The following is a 17,448-nucleotide window of genomic DNA, read 5'->3' on the forward strand; positions in this document are numbered from 1 at the left end:
TTTTGATTTTTTACTTTGCTTTTCTGTTTTGAGTGTCATTGCAACTACTGTATTGTAAATGATGGAAAATAATTGCATATGTTAAAAAATATGAAACTTTATAAAGTAAAAAAAATAAATAAAAATTTTAAATTAAAAAATAAAATAAAATAAAATAAAAATAAAAACAAAACAAAAAAAAGAATATTTTATCTGATATTAATATACTTTTTCCAGCTTTCTTTTAATGGTTACCTTTCAGTTTGTATAGGTCATTTTCTGCATATAGCAGAGTAAAGTTTATAGGTTTTTTTTTTTTAAAAAGTACTTGCCTGGTGTATTTTTTTCCAAAATTTTACTTTTAACTTTTCCCATGTCATTATTTTGTGGTTGTGTCTCTATAATTGAAAACAATTACAGCTGGATTTTGTTTTCATTCTTAACTGTAACTGGCATGCTTAGTCTCTTTATTATGACTCCTGAAATATTTAAGTGGATTTGGTTCTGCTGTCTTACTTTGTGTGTCTATTTGTCCTTTCCCCACCTTTCTTGCCTTTTTAATTAAAAAACTATTTATTGGGGCACCTGGGTGGCTTAGTTGGTTAAGTGGTCAACTCTGGATTTCAGCTCAGGTCAAGATCTCGCAGTCTGTGATATCAAGCCCTGTGCTGGGCTCCTTGCTGGCAGCCAGAACCTCCTATTTATTATGTTGTTTTTATTCCATTTTCCTACCCTCTATTTTTGGTAGTTAGCTACTTTCCATTTTTCTTTTTCACACATGCCATCAAAATATCCAATGCATTTTTAGGAGAGTCGTAAGTTTCTCAGTAGCCTAACTGCGAGCTCCTGCTCTTCAAGTTCCCAGAACTCTTCAGCCCCATGTACCTCCCTGTGATGTATATTAGTGTTGTCCCTTTTTTCCATACCATCTTCTTTACCCTTAAGGCTCAACTTCATTTTTTTTAAATAACAAAAGGTGATTTTATTGTCCAATATACTTTCTCAAGTTTAATAAATATTTATTTATATTTATAGTCTTAGTACTTTTTTTTCTGTTAAACCACCAGGCACCAACAAATATGTTGTTTCCTTATCTTTGTTAGTAAGTTCAGCTTTTTTGTAACCCTACAAATTAGATATTACTGTTATTTAAAATATAACATTTACCTAGACTTGCCTAAATTCTTTATGTTTGCTTTAATTGATGTATATATTTAGATTTTTCAAGTTGGGGGCATAAATATTTACAACCATTAGATCTTGGTAGACTCCTTAATTATAATATTTTAAATAATTTTTATAGTTATAATGCTTTTGTTGGTCTTTGTTTTAAGATCTAGTGTGTATGATATAAGTATGGCTGTCTCTCTTTCTTTTAATATCTATTAGCCGGTTGGATGGTTCTCCATCCCCTCACTTTCAATCTGTAGGTGTATTTAGGTCTGAAATGAGTCTTTTATAATAAGTAAGCTTACAGATAGATCTTGGTTTTTTATCCATTCTGATACTCTATTTCTATTGATTAGAGCAGTTAGTGCATTTACATTCAGAGTGATTATTAAAAGATATGAATTTAGTGCCATTATATTACCTATAGAGTTGGTGTTTCTGGTGATGCTCTCTAGTCCTTCCTAGTCTTTGTTGGCTTTGGACTTTTTCTTCTCCACTCAAAAGTCACCCTTAAAATTTCATGTAGGTCTGGTTTAGTGGTCACAAACTCCTTTAATTTTTGTTTAAGAAACTCTTTACCTTTCTTCCTCTTTTGAGTAACAGCCATGCTGGATAGGATATTCTTGACTTCATATTTTTTCCATTCAGCACATTGAATACATCTTGCCTGCCAAGTTTCTGTGGTCAGATCTGCTGTGAACCTGATCTGTCTTCCCTTGTATATTAAGGACTTTTTTCCCCTGCTGCTTTCACACTTCTTTCCTTATCTGTGTATTTTGTGAATTTGACTCTGATATATCTTGGCAGTGTCCCACTTCTGTTGAATTTAATGGGAATTTTTCCTGCTCTTTGGACTTTGATGTCTGTGTTCTTCCCCAGATAAGGGAGCTCTTCAGCTATCATTTGCTCATATAAACCTTCTGCCCCTTTTTCTTTCTCTTCTGGGACTCTTATGATGTGAATGTTAACACATGTTTTTTAATTTTTAAAAAATGTTTATTTATTTATTTTGAGAGAGAGAGAGAGAGAGAGCGCGCGCGCGTAAGCGAGTGAGCATGAGTTGGGGAGGGACAGAGAGAGAGGGAGACACATGATCTGAAGAAGACTCCAGACTCTGAGCTGTCAGCACACAGCCTGATGCAGGGCTCAAACCTACAGATCATGACCTGAGCTGAAGTAAGATGCTTAAGCGACTGAGCCACCCAGGAGCCCCCAATCCTATTTCATTTTAATAAATTGCTGAGTTCCTGAAGTCTGCCTTTGTGATACCTGACATTTGTTTCTTTTTTTAGCTTTATTATTTTCCATAATTGAATCTTCTACATTGCTAATTTGCTCCTCTGCCTTGTGCATCCTTGCTTCATGGCCTCTATCTGGGTTTGCATCTTGGTTATAGCATTTTTAATTTTGGCCTAAATTTTAGTTCTTTTATCTCTGCAGAAAGGGATTCTCTGGTGTCTTCTATGTTTTTTTCAAACCTACCTAGTACCCTTACAGTTGTTTTAAATTCTAGTTCAGCCATCTTACTTATATCTGCATTGACTAAATCACTGGCCATCTTTCCTTTCTGTACTTTCTTTTGAAGTGAGTTCCTCCGTCTTGTCATTTGGGAGGAAGAAAAAAAATAATAGTAATGATAGAATGAAACAAAACAATTAAATCAAATAAAGGAAGTTAGATCCTAGATGTGTTTTGGTCTGCTTGTTAAGAGAAGCTTGATAGGAAAAGGAGGGAAAAAAAAAAAGAGAAACAAAAATTAAACATAAAATTAAATAAAAAATTTTGTTCTTTCTGTATCCAAGAAACAAAACAACAACAAAAACAAAAACAGATGCAACAAAAAAACCCAAACAAACAAATTAATAAAAAACTCCAAATGAAACAAACCCAGTTTCCCTAGAGCTGAAACTTGGCAGCAGTCTGGCCATGGACTAGGCTGGTGGAAAGGATTTGTGTCTTCTGGGGGAGGGGCCTGCTCTGGCTCTGATTCCCAGGTGGACTTGCCCTAGTGGAGATGTGCCTGGAGGGCACGGGGCGGGGGGCTTGATAGAACAGCTCCCTTCTTCGCTCGGTGGTGCTGGTCATCTCACTGGGGTGCATCGGTGTTTGGCGGGCTAATGGTGAAAATGGCTTCACCTTGCTCTCTAATCTCTAGAGCGGGTTGTTCATGCCCTCACCGATGTGCCATCAGTCATCCTGATCGGGACACTCCTGTGTGCCTGGCTTTCATCACTCCCTACCTTTCCCCTGTGTCTGAGCTGTCTGCCTGCTAGGTGGCACCTCCCTCTAGAGTTTTATCTCAGGTGCAGCTGTGTTGCAAAACCCCACACTTAAGAGGCCTCTGTGGCTGGAACCCACAGTGGTCACCTGGGGAGGGCCTCGCCAGGCTGGGGCTGGGGCCGGCCTGTCCCAGGAAATGGCCACACCAATGCCCAGTGGCAGCAACTCAGAGTTTATGGTGAACATACAGCAGGTGCCAGAGTTTGCCGCTCTCAGCCTGTGTCTTTGTTCCCACACCAGTGATGTGGTGGTTTGATGGCCGCCAGGCCTTTCACCCACGGAGAGGCCAGGGCACCTTCACCAGATGCACGCCAAGCAGGGAAGCCACTTCTCCCCCTGCAGCTCAGGGGCTCCTCCAACCCCGCTGCCTGCTCCTGGGGCTCCACTCTGCTTCCTTGCTAGAGCACTGCCCAGGGCTGACCTCTCAAACTTCAGACTCTGTGCTCTGCTGTTTGTAAAAACCCGGTGGTATTGAAACCCTCTCCTTGGCCCGCCCTCCATCAATGGTTTTGGGGAAACGTTTTCTTGTGCAGTGCCCTGTGTCTTCACACCTCCTCTCTAGGTGCTTTCAGGGTGAGTGCTTACTTATACAAACCCAAAGTGCTGCGCCACCCCCCCCCATCTTTCTCCTCTGAAAACAGCTCCCTCCCCCTTTGTGGCACCGAGGCTCTTTTCTCCCCCAATTCACCTCTCTGCACTATGTTCTCTCCCACAAATTATGCAGATTGTTCTGTTACTCCTCAGATCCAACTTCCTAGGTGTTCAAAATGGTTTGAGGATGATCTAGCTGCATTCGAGGGAGGAGTCAAGCCTACAGTCTCCCTTCTTCTCCACTGTCTTAACTCCTCCTCCTATGTTTCTACCATTTTTTTTTAAAAAATATTTTAATTTATTTTTGAGAGAGAGAGAGAGAGCATGAGTTGGGGAGGGTCAGAGAGAGAGAGAGACTCAGAATCTGAGGGAGGCTCAAGGCTCTGAGCTGTCAGCACAGAGCCCGATGCAGGGTTTGAACCCATGAACTGTGAGATCATGACCTGAGCCAAAGTCAGATGCTGAACCAACTGAGCCCCCCAGGCACCCCATATTTTTTAAAGACAGTTTTTCTAAGTCGACAAAAATGTTCTTCCATTATTTTAAAAATTCTTAACAGTTTGGTGGCTTCCACTTTTGCTACTGACAAGCCAGCTGCCAGGCTAATTATAGTTTCTTTGTAGATAATTTTTTTCTTTCAGGCCAGTTTTTCCTTTGGCTTGGCATCTGTATTTCCCTACACCACGTCTAACTGCTGCTTTCTTTGCATTTAGCCTGCTTTTATTTATTGTACCTTGTAATTTCTTCATCTTTTAATTCATATCTATGATAAGTTCTTGAAAATGATCATCTCTAGATGTATTTGAATATTGTCTCGTTTATTGTTTCTATTTTATCTGATTCCAAGAATTCCAATTTGATATATGTTAGGTCTTTCAATTCCGTTCTGTCTCTAAACTTCTTACATTTATGTTTTCTTCATTAGAAGTGATTTCTTCACCTTGATTTTCCAGTTCATTATGTTTCCCTTTAGATGTGTTCTTATTCTATTTAATTCATCCATTGAGTTTTATAAATTATTTTTTAAAACTCCTCAGAATATTGTAAAAAACAGAACCACAAATAAAAAACTGTATAGTTCTATTTCGCTCTCCAAATGTTACCATCTTTTACTCCATGTGTGTCTGTACACACCCATGCATACATGCACATATATGCCCACACACTTATATGCACACATACACACAAACCCCATCTTATTTCCTTTTAGGAAAACCACCTGGAAATTGGCTGCAGACATTATACATGTTACTTTTAAATACTTCAGCATACTGATCTCAAGAGCAAAGACATTCTCACATATGAACATCCTACAATTACCACCCATGAGGAAATCCACACAAATCAATAATATAATCCTCAAATTTCCCCAGCTGTCCACCAGATGTCACTTACATAGGCTTTTTTTCTGACCTGGGATCCAGTTAAGGTTCACACCATTACCTCTGGCTGTTGTATCTCCTTAGTCTCTCCCATTCTAGCATAGTACCTCACTTCCCCTTGCTGTTCAGGACATTGAAACCTCTGAAAAGGCCAGGTGTTCTGAAGAAAACTCCACATTCTGGAATTGTCTAGAGAGACTTGGGTCTCATATAACAGCTCTGAGCTGTTAGCACAGAGCCTGATGCAGGGCCTGAACCCACAAACCATGTGATCATGACCTGAGCCAAAGTTGGATGCTCAAATGACTGAGCCACCCAGGCACCCTTCTCATTGGCTGTTTTATTTCAACATTTAGATCTTACACTTTTAAACACTGTTTTTGTCAGATCAACCTGGTCATTTTTTTTATTATCTCTTATTTCCTCAAATTATATTTTAATATCATGTAGCAATAGATTTTGTCCAAATGGGATGGAGAAGGAGAAAGAAGAAGAAAAGGAAGAGGAAGAAACTATAGAGAATGAGGAGGAAAAGGGGGGAACACTCATATATCAAGTTCTATCAAGCTGAACGTACCTTCGCAAGTGCTGCGGGGGCTGCTCCGGATCCGTAGAGCTGAGTCTACTGCACTTCATTTTAAAGTTTAGCGGTGGATATTTGTTGATTGCACCTAGGAAGAGAAACATCTGTGATGAGTCTCTTATTCATGGCTATTAACATTACAGCAGTCTGCTCTGTATGCAAAGTATTGCTTCACTGTTTAGAGTATTCATAAAAGGAAGATACCAGCTAAGGTGGCCATATGAGATGAAAGCAAGTTTCTCAGGCGACTCTCTAAAATTGGGCTTAGAAAATACATCTCTGCTGAATTTGTAGGTGGAGCATTCAACTTCCTTTCCAATAGGTGCCTTTAGCTGCTAACAGTGGTCAAACATTAGAGGAGATATTATGAGCCAGTCCTAAAAGTCTGGTCTCTAGTTGACATGAAGTAGCAAAATCGTTATTTTTTGTTTGCTCCTTTGCAATATCAAAATGCAAAGTGAAAGGAATATTCCCTTTATGGTTTCTGTATCATTAGCAACAGTAACAATAGCACCATCCTGGCTGGATTTAATTCATTAGTGGTTCACTTCAATTGGAAGTATATTAATTTTTTATAATAAGAAAGCATGGGTCTTTCCCACACAATTTAAACATTTTAAAAATTTATTTTGAGAGAGAGAGAGTGAGGGCACATAGTGTGTGAGTGGGGGAGGGGCACAGAGAGAGGGACAGAGAGAATCTCAGCTCATGGCCCAATGTGGGGCTTGACGTCATGAACTGTGAGATCATGACCTGAGCCAAAATCAAGAGTCAGATGCTTAACTGACTGAGCCACCCAGGCACCCCACACAACTTAAACATTGAAGAGCCATTTTAATGGGAAACAAAAAAGTATATTACTTATTTCCTTTCCGCATTAAATTGAACAGGCTTGGTAAACACAATTAAATATCTTCCTCAGTGATCAAGGGTTATTCTAAGTAGCAAGATTGTCTCAGGTTGTGATATAGCCCGGTCTCTAAAGCTGCTCTTGAAGACTAGGCTGTGTGATTCTGGACTGAATGGCACAAGGCTATGATCTTTCCTTTATTGTGCATCTGATTTTTTATTTTTTATCTGTCTTAGTTCTAAGCATCAGGTTGTTTGTCAATTTTGTTTCTCTTAGAAAATTTAAATCTGATGTGGACTTGATGGCCGCCTCTATCACTGCATTGTGTTAAATAAGAGTCAGAGAGGGAGCCACACTAGCATCTCCAGAAGGGCAGTTGTCTGTTGTGGTTGCTCCTTGGCTGTCCCCACACCTGAACTGTTGAGTGGCTGGAAGTAGGTACCTGATAAATATGTGTTGATGTCAAGTGAGTACGAATCTGTGGGCTTGCTAGAAGATTATGTTAAAGCCTCTTTCAATTTCTCAGTCCTTTGATGTTTTCTCTAGCTTTTTACCCTTACAAATGTCTCGTAATTACTTTTTCCAGAATGACCCTCAGGCCTACCCTCCCCCTCACTTCTGTTTTCTAGCTCCTCTTTCTGATTCTTATTCCAAAACGTAGCCACATAAATTTTGTTCTGGGAGCTTGTAGCTCCTGTGTTTCTCAAACCATATGTGCATATGAATCACCTGACAATTTGATAAAAATGTAAATTCTCATTCAGAATGTCTAGAGTAGGGCCTGAAATTCTGCACTTTTCACAAGGTAATGCTAATAACGTAGGTCTTATACTCACATTTGGAGAAGCACAGGACTGGAGGACACGACATGAGTACTTTCAATAATTTTTCCAATGCTCCTCACCTATATGGACTAATCAGTCTTTGCAACCATAACTGTTCTCATTGTGAAATGTCAGTGACAAGTTCAAGACATAATCAGATTCTCCCTAAGCTACACTGGGTGTTCTTTAGCTTGTGTGTTCATTTTTCTTAATTTGAACTCTAAGGGTTCACTCACCATGAAAATGTTCAGAAATCTGACTCAGTACTTCTCAACCTCCAGAGCCATTAGCACATGGCTTCTTTTTACCCATTTCATTGCATACAAAGTGAACTGCATACTTTCAAGACAAAATAATTCCAAGAAATACAGCGCATGTTTCTTTTTTTATAAGCACCAGTTACACTAATTGCTGGCATCATAAAAAGCCATTAATAAGGCTGAGAAAGTTTTGCAAGGATGCATATTTCACTCTGACAGGTAAAATGGTATCTCCAAAGACTTCAAGCTCCGCCTTCAGAACTTGTCAAAAGCAAAATTGAGAACCATTCAAGTATTCTTTGGCTCTTGTGTTCAGTGTGTTAACTGATGAAGCTTTCCATGGAAGGGCAGTGTGTTAATGTTGCATGGCAGGGGTTTCTACCTTATAGCTAAAGTCCGGGCTGTGACTATACTGCTCTGTGCAGACAGATGTGTGAGCGGCTGCTTGTTATGATTGCTTCTCCATGGGAACCAGAGGCATAAAAAAGATGAGCCAGAAAATTAAATGCTAGAAATCAGAGGTTTCCTCCCTCTACCACCCATCATTACAAATTTTCCTTCCTGACCTTGCAGTGCCCTTGAAGACAGAGATTTCCAGGAATACTTGTCAGTTCATCAACCCTTCTTTTGGGAATATCAAACATACTCGTTATGTGTAGAAAAGAACAGATTTTATGACTTACGCCTGATTGAGTTTATAAAGGATTTCACAAACTTCACACTGTATCTGTGGTCAGGTTTATGAATTCGGCCAAGCTGGACCAGGTGGTGATCCAAAGGGTAGCTGGCTAAATCTTCCAGTTCCTTGTCATTCCAAGCAGGGCCAAGAGAAAACACAAATAGGGCATAACCTTGACATTTGGCTCTCAAGGATTCTTTCTTTAAGGTTTCCCTGTCCAAGTGACTGGTCTCCCCAGAAGATATCACAAATATGACTTTGTTTCTTCTCATATTGGGTGTATTTAAAAAGATATGGTCCATGGTCCATTGTAAGGCATGACCAAGGAAAGCGTCTCCATTTAGTTGTTGAACCGATTCTCTCAAATGCCTCTTCATGAGACGCTTACTATTGTAGGTGGTAAGGTTGAACTCCGGTCTAACGGGACTCTTCCGAGTGTTGGGTAGGAAGTTGGGGGGTGCATGGCTTAACAGGGCCACCCGGTCTCCAGTGACAGAGGTCTCAGGCTCTGAGGTGATCTCAAAGTGATCTAACAGTGCTCCCAAAAAGTGTCTTATGTCTTCAAATTCAGCGCTTCCCACGTGGCGGGAGCTGTCCAGAAGGAGAGCAGCATCCATGTACGACTGCACAGGGGGTGGTCTGGCTTGATCACAGAAATCATCTGGCTTGCATTTATCTGCAGACCAAAAGCCGCTTATGGTTATTAAACAGACTGGACAGAAGAGAAAAGATAGCATCTCAAATATCTGAACATTGGGAATTGCATAATCTTTGATATTAAAATAGTTACTAAATAACTTTGGTATCAACAACAGAAGATTTCTTAGTACATAGTAGGCATCTATGTTTAAAAGGTACAGATTTTAGGGGCGCCTGGGTGGCTCAGTCGGTTAAGCATCCGGCTTCAGCTCAGGTCATGATCTCACGGTTTGTGGGTTCGAGCCCCGCATCAGGCTCTGTGCTGACAGCTCAGAGCCTGGAGCCTGCTTCAGATTCTGTATCTTCCTCTCTCTCTGACTCTCCCCTGCTCATGCTGTCTCTCTCTGCCTCTCAAAAATAAATAAAAAACATTAAAAAATTTTGAAAGGTACAGATTTTATACCCAGCCGGTGTCTTGAATTCACTAAGGCAGTTTACTTTTAAAAATTAGGCTGCTTTGAAAAGAAGCTTAATCTTGGCTGTATTTTAAGTTTATACAGATTGAAGTAGACAGCTTATCTCATATACGAATATACCTTATCATATCATAAAAGCCAGTGATCTCTCTAGACAGACAAAATACAGGTTAAACCAATGGCCCTTATAATTATTCTCACACTGTTGTGCAATGAAAAGTAGTCGCTTAAAAAGAGTGAAAAAAATCAACGAATCAAAATTTACTTCAGTTTAAATAAAGGTTTGTAACTCAAAGTCTACCTGGGTGTGTACATTAAGGACAAAGGTATAGCTCACGTTTCTATCTCCACTGAATTGAAAGTTTAGCTGAAACCTGTTTGTTAAATGAAAATAAATCCTGCATATTAATGGATTTTCCTAAAATATGGGGTCATTTTGATAAATATGTATATCTTAATTAACCAAAGGCTGTGTAGTAATAAAAACAGAGTGAATCTCATTGAATCTGACCACAATAAATATTCAGAGGAATAAAAACAAATTTGGAAATGGAAGGCTCTTAGAGGTCACCTAATCTAATTATACAGGAGAGACTGAGGGTAAGAGGGCAAAAATCATTCTGCTAAGCAATCCACCAATGTTTCTAGAAGTTTCTACATATGAATCAGGGTTTATGTGAGAGACAAGGCCATGTGAGGTGGCAGCAGTGAGGCCCCTCGGCCCTGGGCGCAAGGATGCCTGGGTTCTGGTCTTCCTGTGCCCAGCAGGTATGCTGTGTGCCTCCACCCAGGTCACCAGTGGGACTCAGTTCTGCACGGTGAGGTGGGTGCGTCACATTCGTCCAGAGAACCCTTCCGGGGCTGACCTCTGCAAGCCTGAGGTCTTCAGTAATAGTAGATGGTTAAGGAGGAGAAGAACGCCTCTATGAAAACTAAAAAGAAGTAAGAGAAATGGAATAACCAGCCTGCAGACAGCTGGTGCTTAGAAACGGGTCTGGAACATGAATAAAAGCAGTCAGATGATGATAACCAGAAGGCAGATCCTTGCGGATGTAGCAAACTCCCTAACTTCAGTCTTGCTTGTGGTCTCCATAAACATGTGTCTTTGCACAAGTTATGTTAGCTTTACTGAAATTCAGTAACATTTTATGACCGCGTTTAATGGTCAGATGACAGAACAGACACCTGTGTGCAAGGCAGTTTCTAAAATCAGAGACAGCAGGCTGTCCACTTGCTCAATTTTGTGGGGTTTTTTAATTGTAGGAAACTACAGCCAAAATGTCTTCGCTTATATGCCTAGAAGACAGAAGAAGGATTAAGCCAAGAAATGGGGCCAAAATTTATCCCCAGTCACACATGTACAACTTCTGACTGCAGTGTACCAGCACACAAGGTAACCGACGTGTCTGAAAGCCCAGCGGAGGGCTGGGGCTGGAGGTCTCTCCCCACAGCGCACTTAGCACTGCCACCACCGCATTGAGTATGAAGCCAGTGCCTGGCCAACCAACTCTGTGCCACGGGGGGGGGGGGGGGGGGGGGGGGGGGGAAGAAGAGGGGGAGAAGGTGAGAGAGAGGAGGGGGACCGAAGGGAAAGAGTAGAGAGAAACAGGGGAAGACAGAAATACAGGGCTGTTTGAAGAAGTTCCACTTCTCACTCAGAGCTACCACCACCCTGGGAGCTCATTTATATGCACGCGTGAACATGTCATTGACACGCATAGAGACAGAGAGGAATGAAGCATTTTCTTCAAGGCCAAATACCAAGTACCAGGGAGAGTAACGGGATCTCTGTTACTCATAAATGGCAGCGGTGTGAAGCCATCTTTCTTGGGTCTCCTCTGGCTGTGCTTCCCTGGGCAAATGATCTCACTTCTCTAAGACTCATTTTCCTTATCCACAAAGTGTCGGTAGTAGTAGTTCAAATGTCTCAGGGTGATTACAAGGATGGGAGGGAACAATGAGAAGAGTGCTGGGCACAGAATAAGCACAACAGCGTCAGTATCCCCACCGTGTTACATAAAGCAATTAGAACAGTGCCCAGCTCACAATAAATGTCCAGTAACTGTTACAGATCACACCCACCGGTGACGGCAGTGGCTTCCACGGTTGTCCTAATTATCAGACACTCAAATTACGAGCACACTCACTTATAGGTCTAGCCACTAGCCACTTCTCTAGCTGGGCCTGTAGATTGAGTATAAAACACAACAATGGACAAACCAGCATGGCAAATCATTTTGATGCCTCTTTGCAACGAGAAATGCATGGATTTCTACTAATTTCCACTTGCCCTGTAAAGCATTTCTCTGGGGTTGTGAATGTTTGAGGTTTAGAAGACACATAAATATACTTCATAGCATGAAAAGGTTGGCAAGGAGACAGGTTGAGTTTTTCCAAAAATCATGACTATTTCTGGGAAGCTGCACAAGTAGAGGGTCTGGGATGCAATCCTCTTACTAGGATACCTGGGAGGGGACCCTGCCGGCTGGGGCTCCATCTGTGGATGATGCAGTATGAGGAGGTGAGCCCACAGCCCCAGGGAAATTTTCCTGAGGCCACTCGTATCCCTGCTGCCAAGTTCCAGCCACTTGTGCCAACGGTGACTCAATGTGCTTAACAGGCCTGATCAAATTATGTTCTCTCTGTGGGTCTTACCATAGCAGAAGGTGCACCGCTGGAGTCTCTCTAACGCAGGCGTGTCGTCCGTCCCGGATGGAACCATCACTACTTGGAATGCACCAGTGTCATCGATCTGCAAGCAGCAGAAGCAAGAGACAGAACAGCTGAGCGGGCGGGGCTGCAGGAAGCCCCGGCACTGTTCGGAGCACAGAGAGCTTGTGAGTGAAATCACAGAATGCACTTTACATGTTGGAGTTATTATGAACCAGGCGTGGAAGCTGGTTTTGCAGACCCAGATCCACATCCAGGCAGCTCTCCTCTGACCATCTCTCACCCCTTCCAGTTTAGTCCCGTTGTCAGTACCCTCCCTGGGGAGTTTGAGACTGAAGAGCAGGGAGAAAATAAGGAGGCTGCAAATAAAAATAATTAGCTTGGGGCACCTGGGTGGCTCAGTCAGTTAACTGTCTGACTTCGGCTCAGGTCATGGTCTCACGGTTTGTGGGTTCGAGCCCCGTGTCGGGCTCTGTGCTGACAGCTAGCTCAGAGCCTGGAGCCTGTTTTGGATTCTGTGACTCCCTTTCTCGCTGACCCTCCCCTGCTCACGCGGTCTCTCTCTGTCTTTCAAAAATAAATTTAAAACAAACATAAAAAAAAAGAAAGGAAAAAAGAATAATTAGCTGTCAGCTAACTGATTCACAGAGCCATGGACAGCTCAGGGAAAATTTTGGGTACAGTCTTATCCAATGCCTTAGAAACGGGAAAGACATTTCCCTGTTCTTTCTCAGGGAAGTTTCCTTCCCATACTTCATCCATAAAGGTAGGACTTGGCCAGCCATGTTTAAAGGGGGGGGGGAGATGCCATCTCTCTGCAGAGCAGATGGCACCAGGGATGGGCATCTGAGCCAATCAGATCAATCCTCTCAGGAATTCGGAACGGGGGCCCTGAGTGCAGTGAGTCCGTCTATGTTAGGGGCAAACACCAACAGAGCTGTAGGCTGGCCACGTTCTGTTTGAGGAGCAATCGGAAGGATATGAGGGAAGTGGGAAAGAGTAAAGGTAATGGGGCTTTCCCTGAGGCTTATCTTTGCTCCTGCCCATCTTGTATTCTGTATATAAGAGATGGAGAAAGCTGTGCTCACAAGAATTCCTCCCTAGAAGTTAGAATTCTGTACGGGCAGCAAGTCAAATTTCACCAGAAGTAAGAGGCAGTTGCCAGACATAGAGGGGAAACCTTCATGGCAAAACAAAGCTGAGACTGAGGTTTCTCCAGTAAAAATGGCCTTCCATTTCAGAAGGGATGAAAAGCCCCTCACTCAGCTTGATGCCGTTATGAGAAATTTCCACAAGGGAGGCCACAGTCCATGTGCTCCAGGGTTGTAGGGGTATCAGTGCACGTCGTCAGAGCATCTGCTTTCAAGTCCTGCTGCAGGTGCCGGCACGGGGGCCAGATTTCACACCGGACCGCTGAACTCTCAGGCAAATCAAGATTTAGAAAAGCCATGATAATTATGAGCAAAGTAGGGTTTTAAAATATGGCCCCCGAATAAAAATTCATTGTCACTTAATTGTTGAATTCTGCTCTTGAAGTAATAACAGTTGAAGGGAAGTACAACTGAACAGATCAGATAGAAGAAAGAAAAAGAGGGCATAGGGAGAAGTAGTAACATAATTTCCTTTCTGGGCTTTCACAAACTTCTATACATGCCTCTATTTTTAGTTTTTCTAGACAACCCTCTAGTTCCATCCTTTAAAGGTAGCTCCATGGGGGTGAATCCTGTGGCTTTCCACTTTACTTTTGTGTCTCCACAGCCTAGGATAGCACCTGTACATGGGAGGTGCTCGCTAAGCATTTGACAAATGAATGACCCTTGGCCCCAATTCTGACTTCTCTCTGCATCTCTAATTCTTCTACTCAAGAGGTGTTTGGAGCTAATGTTTCTCATATTTAGGAGGGTCGTTGTCAAGAATCTATACTTCCTTAGCACTCTGATATAAATTTCTTCAAGAAAGGAGCAAAGATGGGGTGCGTGGGTGGCTTATCTGTCTGAGTGTCCAAATTTGGCTCAGGTCATGATCTCACAGTTCATGAGTTTGAGCTCTGCATTGGGCTTGCTGCTGTCAGTGCAGAGCCTGCTTCAGATCTTCTCTCCGCTTCTCTTCCCTCCCCAGCTTGCTCTCTCACTTTCAAAAAAAAAAAAAAAAGAAGAAGAAGAAGAAGAAGAAGAAGAAAAAGAGTCTCTCTGTACCTCTCCCCAGCTAGTACTCTCTCTCTTTCTAAAAAAAAAAAAAAAAAAAAAAAAAAAAAAAAAAAAAAAAAAAAAAAAAAAAAAAAAAAAAGAAGGAAAGAAAGGAGAAAAGAGTCTGTAGGTGATTTGGGTAGGAACTCTGAGATAATTAACACTCAAAAGATTAAAAAAATGAACCAACCAAGTATCTTTTCTCAAGTTATATACTGTGCACATACCTTTGAGTAGGTGGTGGAATTGTGTTTATTTAAGTTTATATCACAAGTACTATCAATTATTTATAATAGGATATTATCTCATGTTTTGTGATTAGATAAACCCAAGGAATTAAGAGATACAAACTATAAAATAAATAAATAATGGGATGTAAAATACAACATAGAAGATAATAATATTATGATAACTTTTTATGGTGACAGATACTATACTTGCTGTGGTGAACATTTTGTTATATATAAATATTGAATCACTATGCTGTATATCTGAAACTAAAATAATATCAATATCAATTGTATATCAAAATTAAAAAGATTTTTTTATCTATAAAGATGTCTAAACAAAAGATACACAGTAATCTCCAATTTCCAACAAACAAAGAACAGTATACAACTTCAAAATTTTTCAAAAGTAGAAAGTACTCTTTCCTTCAAAACATTATATGACAGCATTTGCAAAAATGCTATAGTTGCTATAGGGCTTTCTTTTCTTTTTTAATTTTTTTTTTGAAAAACAACCAAAGACAAACCTTCTGGCAGTTACTTTCCTAGATTATTGGGAACTGAAATCTAAACTCTACAGCTTTATGCAACTACATAATAAAGTTCAGATACCAATGAATCTTTCCAATGTGTAGAATATTTTTTTAATTTTTTTATTTAATTTTTATTTTTTTTTACTTATTTAATTTTATTTTTTCCATAATATTTTATTGTCAAATTGTTTTCCATATGTGCTCTTCCCCTTAAGTGCCCAGATCATGTGCAAAAAGATATAAAGAATAGTTGGTAACCATAGCAACATGGTGTTGGCATATAATATTTCATATGTGAATGAGAAACGAAGGAGAGATAATAACTGACACCACAGAAATACAAAGGATTAGAAGAGAAAACTGTGAAAAATTATGTGGCAACAAATTGGTCAAACTAGAAGAAATGGATAGATTCCTAGATACAATCTTCCAAAAGTGAATGAAGAAGAAAGGAAAAATCAAAACAGACCAATTGCTAGTAATGAAAGAATCAGTAATCCAAAAACTCCCAAAGAAGAACAGTCCAGAACCAGACAGATTCACAGGTGAATTCTACCAAACATTCAAGGAAGAGTTAATATCTATTCTCCTCAAGTTATTCTAAAAAACAGAAGAGGAAGGAAAGCTTTCAGATACATTCTATGAGGCCAGCATTACCCTGACGCCAAAACTAGAGACACCACAAAAAAAGTATAAAGAAAGCTGTCCACTAATATCTATGATAAACAAACATGCAAAAATCATTGACAAAATATGAGCAAACCACATTCAGAGGAAAAAAAAAGGGAGCTTACCAAGAGCAAATCAGAAAATCAGACAAAAAGTTAATGGAGGGGCGCCTGGGAGGCTCAGTTGGTTGAGCATCTGACTCTTGGTTTCAGCTAAGAACATGATCTCACCATTTATGGGTTAGAGCCTGTGTTGGGCTCTGCACTGACAGCTTGGAACCTGCTTGGAATTCTCTCTCTGTTCTACATCTCTCAAAATAAACAAACACTTAAAAAAATTAAAAAACCCCAAGACATTAGAAAAAAAATCATTCAACATGCACATTTAAGTAGAATTTATTTCAGGGATGCAAGAATGGTTCCACATTTCCAAATCTATATATCACATTAATAAAACAAAGGATACAATGATATGATCTTAACAGATGCAGAAAAAGCATTTGACAAAATTTAACATCTGTTCATGACAAAAACTCTAGACAAAGTGGTTTTAGAGGAAATATACCTCAACATAATAAAGGCCATATATAAAAACCCCACAGCTAACATCATACTGAATGATGAAAACCTGAGAGCTTTTCCACTAAAAACAGGAACAAGACAAGGACATCCATTCTCACCACTTTTTATTCAACATAGTACTAGAAGTGCTAGCCACAGCAATCAGACAAGAAGAAGGAGTAAAAGGCATCCAAATTGGTAAGGAAGAAATAAAACTATCACTATTTGCAGACAGAAACCTTAAAGGCTCCACCAAAAAACTATTAGAATTGATAAGTGAGTTCAGTAAGGTCACAGATACAAAATCAATGTACAGAAATATGTTACCTTTCTATACACCAATAATGAAGCAACAGGAAGAGAAATTAAGAAAACAATCCCATTTACAACTGTACCAAAAAGAATAAAATATCTAGGAATAAACTTAACCAAGGAGACGAGAGACTTCTACTTTGAATACTATAAAGCACTGGTGAAACAAATTTAAGATGACACAAGTGTAAAGATAGTCTATGCCCATGGACTGGAAGAACAAATATTGTTAAAATGTCCATACTCCCCAAAGCAATTGACAGATTCAATGCAATCCTCATTAAAATACCAGCAGCATTTTTGGGGCACCTGGGTGGCTCAGTTTTAGGGCATCTGGGTGGCATCTAACTCTTGATTTCCACTCAGTTCATAGTCTTGTGGTTCATGAGTTCAAGCCCTGTATGAGGCTCTGTGCCAACAGTGTGGAACCTGCTTGGAATTCTCTTTCCCTCTCTCTCTGCCCCTCCCTCTCTCTCTCTCTCTCTCTCTCTCTCTCTCTCTCTCAAATAAATAAATAAATAAACTTAAAAAATTTGAATAAAAATACCAACATCATTTTTCACAGAACTAGAAAAAAA

The 17,448-nt window shown here is 40.3% G+C and overlaps 1 protein-coding gene across 1 annotated transcript in view; it reads right to left on the reverse strand.

Annotated features, from left to right (window-relative positions):
* LOC115292844 (collagen alpha-6(VI) chain) overlaps positions 1-17,448 on the reverse strand; it is a 105,214-nt gene that overhangs the window by 7,248 nt on the left and 80,518 nt on the right. Inside the window, exons 33-35 of the mRNA XM_029940829.1 lie at positions 12,369-12,465; positions 8,603-9,274; positions 5,980-6,073 (exon numbers count right to left, since the gene is read on the reverse strand). Coding sequence (XP_029796689.1) covers positions 5,980-6,073; positions 8,603-9,274; positions 12,369-12,465 — 863 coding nt within the window. The remainder of the gene's footprint in view (positions 1-5,979; positions 6,074-8,602; positions 9,275-12,368; positions 12,466-17,448) is intronic.

The sequence above is a fragment of the Suricata suricatta genome, chromosome 5 (genome assembly GCF_006229205.1).
Source record: "Suricata suricatta isolate VVHF042 chromosome 5, meerkat_22Aug2017_6uvM2_HiC, whole genome shotgun sequence".
Classification (NCBI taxonomy): domain Eukaryota; kingdom Metazoa; phylum Chordata; class Mammalia; order Carnivora; family Herpestidae; genus Suricata; species Suricata suricatta.